Source organism: Musca domestica, unplaced genomic scaffold (assembly GCF_030504385.1).
Source record: "Musca domestica strain aabys unplaced genomic scaffold, Musca_domestica.polishedcontigs.V.1.1 33, whole genome shotgun sequence".
NCBI classification, from domain to species: Eukaryota; Metazoa; Arthropoda; class Insecta; order Diptera; family Muscidae; genus Musca; species Musca domestica.
Genome location: NW_026712312.1, coordinates 10,450,187 through 10,461,616, shown reverse-complemented (window position 1 = coordinate 10,461,616; position 11,430 = coordinate 10,450,187). Strand labels below are relative to the sequence as shown.

Here is an 11,430-nt window from a genome sequence, read left to right as displayed (position 1 = left end):
TTTTAAAAATAAATAAACAAATATTTGTATTTTAATTGATAAAATATTAAATCAATTTCGCATAAATAGTGATCAAATGATAATGATCCAATAATCGACCACATCAGTATTCGACTAAATGAGTACATGCGTAAAAATTCAAAAGTTAAACAAAAACGAGCAGGACGTTGATGATTGTTTGGATTCGTAACCCTCAAATATTTGATTAAATCTTTTTTTTTTTAAACATGTCGTCCTAAGAAATATATTACTTATAACTACAAAGTGTACAAATTTAGCTTGATACCTTCAATATTTTTATGGGCAAAAAACTAGTAAGACAGTGAAATGCGTATGTGACAAATGAATGAAGAAATGCGTATGTGACAAATGAATGAAGAAACCAAGTCAGATTTTAAGGATGAGAAATAATAGAGTTGAGACCTGTACATTCCTAGTTGGGTGTCCACAAGTTGTTGTGTTTTCTAGTTTATATATATATAAAATTTTGATATAAATAAAAGATGACAACTTTGATATTTATCGGGATATATATATATATGTATATATATATATATATATATATATATATATATATATGTATATATATATATATATGTTATATATATATATATATATATATATATATATATATATATATATATATATATATATATATATATATATATATATATATATATATATATATATATATATATATATATATACCGATAAATATCAAAGTGTAAGTATATATATATGATATAAAATTGATATAAAAAATACGACAACTTTGATATTTATCGGTACGCCTTAGCGACTACTTTAATTTCATCGTTAACTTTCCGACTAATTTCGTTAACTACCGAAATTATAAGCATTTGAATTTTACCGATTTTTTCTGTAACACAGAAAATGTGTGTATGTCTTTGCAACCATTCTGCTTAAGGCATGACATATCCGATTTCTATCTTATTATTTTTAATAAATTTTTGTATTATAAAAGTTATTCTGGCAGATAGGTAAGTTTTACTAGTTTTTATAACATTCTAATTTATTTTGTAGTGATTTTCCTTAGGGACATTAAAGGTTGAATATCGTTCGGCTATTATTTTTTCAATTGAATATGTCACGAGAGGACCAATACTTTTAAATTAAATCAAAAATGCATATAGTTTCCATGTATTTCACAAATGATGCAATTGAATTGTGCATCTCTGCCTATGTATTTTCTTCGCTCACAAAAATTATCTGAAGGAAAAAAATATAGCATTAAAAAAACAACCGCAACACACAATGTAAAATACATACAATATTAAGATTTCATTGAAATACAACGAATAATAAAAAATGTACACTTTAAAGTGATATACATACATATAATATATACAACGCTTACAAGATTTTTGTTAATTATTTTTTAAACATAAAAAATGTTATATATTAAACAATCACAATTATTAAAATATTATTTATCGTAATATTAAGTCCGCATTTGAAAGCATTTGAATCGACATGCTTTAAAAATATATTAGAATTGAATACACAGATGTTATTTAATTAGGCTTCTTTAAGAAATTATTTCAACAATTATATAAAACAAGAATAAAAAAATAACAAGCTTTCCCATACGTAGTTTAAGACATTCAGTATGTTTATACTCCACACAATCGTAATCACAACTTCTGTGCAAACACACAAAAACACTTTGAAAATCATCCCTACCTAATTATATTATATAGTATGCTAACTTATCAATTATTTAATTTGAAACAGTGATAATAATGCGAATACAATGACGTTTGTTCAAATGTGTTTGTCTAAGCTTGAAAACACGAATGACAAATTAATTTGAAAATGTACACTATTCCTACGTTTACTTTAAACACGTATAAACGAGATGCGTTGTTTAGATTGTCAATGTCGTATTCGTAAAGAGCGAACATACTCGCATTAAATATAATCGTAAATAACATTCACAAGGACAACCTTGTGGTTGTTGTATTTTCGATCAAATTTAACGTGCAGCATGGTTGAATGCCCATCTTCTCTTTAACCCTTTAAGGTAGATTAGTATTCATTATCGGGTTTTCAATTTAAAATTGTATTTGATTCATTTGAATGAAGTCCCTACGCGTTCATTCTGCTTTTAGTCTTTAAGTATATTATCTATTATATCGACTTGACTAAATATGAGAATGTGTTAAAATTAAATCCCGATAATACTCTTAATCTGCTATTGTACATATATTGCATTATGACTACCTTTTTATGAACAAACTATCAGATTGTACTACAAATACATGCAACATGTAATATCAATTTAAATAAAATTATAGATCGAAGAAAACTTGTCTACTGTATATTCATTGTAAATAAGTTGTCGGGAGGGTAATCCGTATTTGCTTACTGGTTTTATGTACTAGGTTAGCAAAGCCGTGCAGAAGAGTAACTTCACTCATCTAAAAAAAACAGACGACTTTAAGAATGAATTAGCTGCTCTGTTTATAATATTAATATTGAAATTGGTAAGGCGAAATTCAAAAAAATAAAAAAAAAAAAAATAAAACTGACGTGTCTCTGATTTATGTCCCTACAATGGATTTATAAATTAATATTGAAAAAGTTGCAAACATATGACAGCATGACGTTACCTTCTTATTTTTACCACGAGAACATTATTTGTTTCATGGACCCTTTCATAAAACTAATGCATTTTTACGGCGTTGTCCCTGTTTATATAATTCATATCAAGAGTTTAATTAAAACTATACAGGGTTGCCCATATTCGACGGACCCATCTGGCAACGCCATAACTTTTGACAGAGATGTCACATCGCTTAATGACATACCGCGTTTGAAGCGTCAGTCCAAGCAGATTTTTACCATGAACCAATACACGCCACGCGAGCGCTCTGAAATACTTGAAATTTACATTCAACAGAAGAAGTCAATTGTGAAAAATCAACGTGCTTTTAAAACATTAAAAAATGTGAGAAGTGCGCCTTCTAAGAACACCATTAAGCGTTTATACGAAAAATTTTCGACTGGTAAGGCTCTTTCTAATCCGAAGAGGCCATATAAAAGTCGACCAATGCGATCGGCCGAGAATGTCGCTGCCGTACGAACCAGTGTTGAGAGGTCACCAAGAACATCCCAAAAACGCCGTTCTCAGCAGTTGGGCATGGCTCGGTCCACTTTACAACGGATTATTCGCATTGATTTGCATTTGTTTCCGTACAAAATTCAATTGACGCAAAGAATGTTGCCTGCGGACAGGCCTCGTCGATTGGAATGGTCCTAAAGAGTCATCGAAATTGCCGAAGATGACGAGCAATTTTGGAACAAAATTATCATGTCCGATGAAGCCCATTTCACATTGAATGGGACCGCAAATAAGCAAAATTGCCGTTTTTACGCCACTGAAAATCCTCAGGAGATTCAAGAAGTGCCTCTTCATGACGAAAAAGTCACAGTTTGGTGCGGCGTTAGTGCGAAAACGGTCATTGGGCCGTTTTTCTTCCAAAATGAAAATGACCATGCTGTTACCCTCAATCAGGAGCGTTATCGCGACATGATGACCAATTTTGTGATGCCAATTATTCGTCGAAAGCGTATGAGGCAGTTCTGGTTTCAACAAGACGGCGCTCCACCGCACAAAAGTGGCATAACAATCGATTTTCTGAAGAATTTGTTTCGGGGCCGTTTGATGTCGAAAAGTGATGATTTGGACTGGCCACCGCGTTCGCCCGATTTGACGCCGCCTGACTTCTTCTTGTGGAGATATTTGAAGTCAAAGGTTTATGTTAACAAGCCAAGGACCGTAGAAGAGCTCAAGGACAACATTCGTGAAGAAATAGCCGCTATTCCGGCCGAAATGTTGGCAAAAACGATGGAAAATGCAGCAAAAAGGGCACAATACGTCATCAACGCCAGAGGCGGCCATTTGAGTGATATCATATTCAAAAATTGATGTAAACAAATCTCTTTGGAACAAATTAAATGATTAACATTGCCAACCGCCAAAGTTTTATTTCTTTCTTTGATTTAAAAAAAAAAAAACATGGGTCTGTCGAATATGGGCACCCCTGTACTTTAAGATTTATTATTGTCTACAAACTCCTTCCGATATTACATCTCTCCTGATTGGTTCTTCTTGCCAATGCGATAAAGGATCGCCCTACAGTTTAATGTTAATGGCGTGAATTAAAAAAGTGAAAGTATTTGGTTCGTTTCTCCACAGACACAAGCAGTTGCTTAATTAATTTCGCTTACACATTAAACATAGGGAACATGGGGACATACTTCTGTACTTTTGCTCTCACAAGAAAAACTCCCTGGGTATATCCTGAATTAGGCTGAACAATCTTACAAAAGCATAAAACGTTTATTCGAAAAAATTAAAAGTATAAAACATTATCTTATCAACTAGTTATAAATAAATAATGGTTAACAATAAAAGCTCATTACTATTCGTCAGCCATATCCTCTAGTGTTACATTTAAGAAAGTTTTACCAGCCTGCTCTTTCTGCATATTGTTATTATCCTGGCTAGTAGGAGGATTCTTCTTTTGGATAATAATGGGTTTTACATCCTCGCAACTTTGGGGAGCTTCTATACATTCCTTCACCTCCTGTACGCCTGACACGGCGTTCATTGGCAACTGCCGAAGAGGAGCTGTATTTATGGCATTTAACAATAGCTTTAGATTTTCCCCCGATATTTGGTCGCCTCCGGTATTTGCGCTTCCCTGTACTAAAGCTGCATTATTACTATAACGATGTGTCCGATGTTTATCAGACCCACTGTGTAATATATTTGACCAAACTGCTGGGCTCAGTATGTACTGAAAGGTTAATTTAATGACAAATCCAATAATACTTATTAAAAAAATTGACGCTACTATGTAGGAAGGGAATGATAAATTCTCCCGTAAAGATGTTAAGGTTTTTGTGCATTGTTCCAATAGAACTTCCAGGTATTTCAAAAATATATCATTGAAGTACATAATTAGAACATGATCGGGCCGGCAAAAGCCTAAAGATATTTTTGTTGATTTCCTGCAATGAAATAATTTTATAAGTGTTGCAATAATCGAACTTCAACTTTGACCCTTACCTCAAAAGATCTTTGTTGTCAATACTTTCTGACTTTGAAAATGGAAGAAAACCTTTAATATATTCAAAAAAATGCGACTTTTCTTCTTCGCCCTGCGATAGCTTATTTCGATTCAACACTTCGAGCATTTCATTAACTTCTAACTCCTGAAAGTATAAAAATTGAACTCAAAAAAATTACATTCAATATTACCATTTCTATGCATCTTCTTACCCTATTGCACTCCAAGTACGTGTGCAAATATCCAAACACAAACAGGCCTCCACCAAGCAGTGCCAATAAACCAATTCGAAAACGTTTGTTCAAAAGCCATCCACACAAAACCACAATTAAAACAATTAGGAGAAAACGAATCTGACAACATAGCAAGCAAATGTAAATTTCGTAATGCGTGAGATACATTTGTATGTAACTTTATTAGTCTAGCTACTCTAACAAAAGAAAGAAAGACGCGCTGTAACAATTGTAATAAAAACAAACACTTACTTCTGACGTTTGTGTGAGGTGCCACACATCCCTTAAGATATCAGCAATCAATTCAACAAAACCGGCTGCTTCAGAAGTAGGAGAGGCGCACTGATTGAACGAATTTGGCACGTGCCTAGTATTTTCAAATATTTCCATTAGGACGTTGTCCAAATCCCTCGGATCTTGTAAGCGTTCCAATTTTTCCAATTGAGACAATTGAAGTGAAAATGACATCGACCTCTCATATCTCTGAAGTGAGGCGTCAAACTGTAACAAATCGAACAGATTAGCGCATAAAACAACATAAAAAGGTAAACCTGTTCAATTGTATGATTTGTTCCTGTTTTACTATTTTTAGAATAAAAAATCTTACACGTTATTTACGAGAACATATATTAAGCTAGATGTCATGGAATTGTTTTTATTTGATTCATTGACACAGTCATTTTTTTTAATAAGTTAGAAAGTGACATTGAAAAACACTTGCAAAATAAAAACGGAAATTGGATTTATATGATCTTTTCTTTCTCTAAAGAGTTTATTGATAATCTGTTCCAGAACTGCAAGAATGTAAAAGTTTTTACTACGCCAACCATGATATCGAAGAAAACCGCAAAAATAGTAGATTCTTGCAAGACAAACTTAACAAAACATAATTTTAATCTATTAATTTATGTTTAGAAATTCATATTTTTGGAATTTGCATTATAAAATTAAAATGTTGAATGAAATGAAGAAATTTGTCAGACAAAACTAAAAGTTCATTTTCAAGTCAAGTTTTTTATACACCCTAAGGACTTTTGCCTAGGGACTTTTTTGTTTGTAGTTCTTCCAGAAGTGTTTCATAGAAAATTTACGGTTTTTATCTCTTGAATCAAGAATTTGCGGGGTAGTTCGTCGTAAATAGCTCAATCTCTATAGAGGGTTGCGGTCATTTAAGCCTTTTTTCAGAGCGCCAGTCATTGCCCTTGGATTTTTTGGTATATATCCAGGATATTGACGTAAATAGGTCAATCTCTATAGAGGGTTGTGGTTATTCAATGTTTTGCGCAAAGATCTGTTTCATTTATGTCTTTCTGCTAAAGATTAAACTTTTCGAAAGCTACTGAATCTGCACTGGCCGACTCTCCTTTTGATGTTACATCATGTAAATTTGCTCGCTTTTGAAACCTGGATTCGAAATCATTATTATGCATTATATAGACCTTGAACTCGGAGTAAATAAAAAGAGCTGTATTTAAAATAACATCCTTGCTCAGTGAACCTCGTATTTTGATCATGTATCCCAATTGAGACCCCATCTCAACCAAATAAGGATCTCGTTCTTTTGTATCTTGTTTAGATTAATTTAATTGCCGTCTCTGCTGCAAATTGGTATTACTGTTGTATTATTGCCAAATGCAAAAATGTATTTCTACTACAACTTATACACACAATAACAAAGAAAAGGTAATCCCCCTTTTTAACGCATAAGTAGGGGATGATCAATGTAGCCAAACGTTGTAAAATTCCTAAAAGACAGGCCTACACAACTTTAAATTCAACGACGCTAATGGGATGTTATAGCTAAAAAAAAGAGACGCAATTCGGGTCCTTTTATACCATAGAATAGGTATAAGTTATCCTTAGGGCTCTTATTAAAATGGGTGCCTTGGGTCTACAAACATTCATCTCGTTAAAAATGACTACGTCATATATACAAAAATCCAACGCTTTTATGATCTATGAATAGTACGCTCCATATTTGGATAAGACTTGTATTTGAAAAACAAACGCGTCTAAATCTCTATAGGAAATACAGATGTTCGGATTCACTCCATGATGTCATACTCAATGTTCATGTGTGAATTAAACTCACCATTAAGTGCTTGCGGTCGAAAAGAACAGAAATTAATTTCTTAAAATACACAAAGGCTACCTCATCAGTTGATACTTTTTCAGGAATCGGATGAATTTGTGAGGCATCGGAGGAATCCAATTGACACTTGCAGCTAGATACATCATTTAATTGCTCCAAAGTCCAAGCATCCGGCTCCAGCCATGAATCCTCTCCATGTTCACAACAAATGTTGTTTACATGTAGAAAAAAGACATAACTGAGTATGAATGATTGCGCGAAATTCATTTTCACCGACGACGTTTAACACACACACTAGAGGTAAACAAGTAGTTTGACGATTTATCGGTAATCGAGTAAAAATCGACGTTCGAATACACAGCCCAAAGCAGATTATACGGGTAGTCGTATAAGTAATTTGTAAAAGGCATGGTAGTCGCTTCGACACAGCTGCTGGGACAATGAACTGTCAAACCGAATTTAAAATTGAAAATTATTAAAATTTGTAAAAATTGTGGCTTAACTCTAGTTTAGTAAAAACTCTTCAATTTTTTCGAAATTTTTTTCAGTGGTAGGTATTTTAACCATGATCTCGGGAAACTATTTTTTTCTTGGGGGACGAACCTGGGACCCCAGATTTTTGACCCGAAAGTCCGGGTTCAAGACCCCGACTAGACCCGGATCCACCTACCCGATATAGACAATGTGGGTATCGTTGGAAAGCTTATGAAAATACCTATCCGACAAGTGGTCACATGATGTAAGATGTTACGGTTCGGAAGTTATAGTCAAATTATCGATTTTTTGGACCCGGATTTTTTATAAAACCCCCAAAAAGTCAAAAAAGGGTCCATTATGGGGGACAACAAAATTGATGCCAAATTATAGCTGACACTTCTACCTTTCCAAAATGCTACAATTTGTGCTAATAACTTTACTGAGTCCTGAGATATGGGTCTTTCCATCCGCATAACCCGATTCTAACCACTTCATTAAAACTATGTTTTCAATAAAAAAGGTATATTTTGCGTAAGCATGAAGTTCAGAAATCTTTGGTTCTCGTTAGCCGGTGTAGGACATACCCAGAGGAGAAAATCTCAAGCCCCGGCCGAAGGCCGGCTACTTACAAAAGGTATCCAATTTAGAAAACTTTGGTTCGCGTTAGCCGGTGTGGGACATACCCAGAGGAGAAAATCTCAAGCCCCGGCCGAAGGCCGGCTATTTACAAAAAGTGTCAAATTTAGAAAACTTTGGTTCGCGTTAGCCGGTGTGGGACATATCCAGAGGAGAAAATCTCAAGTTCCGGCCGAAGGCCGGCTATTTACAAAAAGTGTAAAATATAGAAATCTTTGGTGCGCGTTAGCCGGTGTAGGACATACCCAGAGGAGAAAATCTCAAGCCCCGGCCGAAGGCCGGCTACTTACAAAAGGTATCCAATTTAGAAAACTTTGGTTCGCGTTAGCCGGTGTAGGACATACCCAGAGGAGAAAATCTCAAGCCCCGGCCGAAGGCCGGCTATTTACAAAAAGTGCCGAAATTATGAACCTTTTGTTCGCGTTAGCCGGTGTCGGACATACCCATAGGTGAAAATCTCAAGCCCCGGCCGAAGGCCGGCTATTTACAAAAAGTTCCAAATTTCGAAAACTTTTGCTATTCCGACGACTGCTACGCGAAATAAACACTTTTTTTTATTGAAAACATCATTTTAATGAACTGGTTAGAATCGCGTTATGCGGATGGAAAGACCCATATCTCTGGACCCGAAAAAGGTATTAGCACAAATTGTAGCATTTTGGAAAGGTCAGAGTGTCAGCTATAATTTGGAAACAATTTTGTTGACCCCCATAATGGGCCCTTTTTTGACTTTTTGGGGGTTTCATAAAAAATCCGGGTCCAAAAAATCGATAATTTGACTATAACTTCCGAGCCAACTTACCCCTTCATGTGACCACTTGTTGGATAGGTATTTCCATAAGCTTTCAATCGATACCCATATTGTCTATATCGGGTAAGTGGATCCAGGTCCAGGCGGGGTCTTGATCCCGGACTTTCGGGTCAAAAATCTGGGGTCCCGGGTCCGTCCCCCAAGAAAAAAATAGTTTCCCGGGATCAGGGTAAAAATACCTACCTCTGGAAAAAATTTCGAAAAAATCTAAGAGTTTTTACTAAACTAGAGTTGTTCCAAAATTGTCTACTTATTTTTGACAAAACAATTTTAACATTTTGACATATCAATGTTCGCAAGCGTTGATGCATCTACATATATATTTCTTCTACCATGGTTAAAGGTCTACCTAATAGCATGTTTCCATTAGAATTAGAACAACGTTGTTCGCTCTCAGAATTACGTACACGAGCGAACCCGTTCAAACGGTCATGAAATGTAGTAACATGATTTATAAATTCTTACTTTATTTCCTCGTTTTATTACAATTTGAACCAATGAACATATAAAATTAATAAAAATAGACGCAGCAAATAACATCATAAATTCAAAATATGTTTTTCTTTAAAAAAATACATACTTTTCATTCATGATTTCCACTTTTTACACAATGTTGGAATTTTCAATATATTTCAATTGCTCTGTTCCAGAACTACAAGAATACTACGATCACCTATGGTAAATGAAGAGGTAAGGTAGAATTTTTTTCTAAGTGTGCCCGACTTTTGCCAATTTTGTGTATGTATTTGTTGTTTTGAAAAATAAAAACTATATATTTTCAAAATCAATTATTGGAAGAAACTAAAATTGCGGGGCGATATTAAGCAGATTTGCATTGGAATTGAAAGATTGAACACTTAGGATCATATTTTTTTTAGAGGTATTTCATTCCTCTTTCGCACTATTTTTAAAAAATAAACAAATAAATCAAATAATACCATTTTAAAAAATAAACAAATAATATCAAATAAATGAAAACAATTTGTTTAAGTTGAGTTTAGGGGCTATGCTCAGATTGACCTGAAGTTTACATCCTTTTAACCTTTTACAAAATGGTTATCATTTGAAAGCTTAGAGAAACACCTATCTAACAAGTGGTCATATGATCGGTTGGTTTTAATCGGTTCTCTAGTAATACAAGAAAATTGGTATTTTTGTACCGGGAAAAGCCATAGAAAAAAGCACAATACGTTGTAGCATACACTCTGGCCTTTCCAAAATGGTGCCATATTATCTCTAGTAGTTCCGAAGATATTGGTGTTGCAATTCATGAAATTGAGGTTTTCTCTACTAATATATATCTAACCATTATAGCTTTGTAGTTCCGAATGTATTGACTTTAAAGTCGAATTCCGTTTACTTCCAAAGGTTATAAAGTTTAGACAAACTGTGGATCGTGTAGCCGGTGTGAGGCATATCCCAGCGGAGAAAAACTAAAGCCTCGGGCGAAGGCCTGCTAGTTACAAAAATTACAATGTTTAGAAAAACTACGGATCGCGTAGCCGGTGTTAGACATACGCCAGGGGAGAAAATCTTAATCCCTGGCCGAAGACCATTTTCTTCTTTTTAGGGTTTTTTTATACCCTCCACCATACTATGGAGGGTATATTAACTTTGTCATTCCGTTTGTAACTCCTCGAAATACTCATGTCAGACCCAACAAAGTATATATATTCTTGATCAGCGTAAAATTCTAAGTCGATTTAGCGATGTCCGTCTGTCCGTCTGTCTCTCTGTTGTAATCAAGCTATCTTTCGAATGAATTGAGCTAGATGGCTAAAATTTTGCGCACATGTTTATTTTTCCAGTAAGTTCGTAAATGGGCCATGTTTACATATAGCTCCCATATAACGGTAACCCCCCTATATTCGGTATTTTGATGATTTTAGCGACGTTATTCACCGGAATTGTTTCAAATTTGGTATTTGAAGTTCCAAATGGATACTACACCCTAAGATAGAAAATTGACTGTGCAAGTCTATGCCCCCATATAACGGTACCTCCCGATATTCGGTATTTTGATGATTTTAGCGACGTTATTCACGGGAATTGTTTCAAATCTGGTATTTGAAGTTCCAAATG

The 11,430-nt window shown here is 34.4% G+C and overlaps 1 protein-coding gene across 1 annotated transcript; it reads right to left on the bottom strand.

The window, feature by feature from the left end:
• Positions 1–4,347: 4,347 nt before the first annotated feature.
• Positions 4,348–7,740, bottom strand: LOC101890805 (uncharacterized). Its single transcript, XM_005176037.4, has 5 exons — positions 7,425–7,740; positions 5,585–5,833; positions 5,312–5,452; positions 5,099–5,244; positions 4,348–5,040 (listed from the first exon to the last, which is right to left on the bottom strand). The coding sequence occupies exons 1-5, from the start codon at positions 7,689–7,691 to the stop codon at positions 4,449–4,451; spliced, it is 1,395 nt and encodes a 464-aa protein (XP_005176094.2). The 5' UTR covers positions 7,692–7,740; the 3' UTR covers positions 4,348–4,448.
• Positions 7,741–11,430: the final 3,690 nt, after the last annotated feature.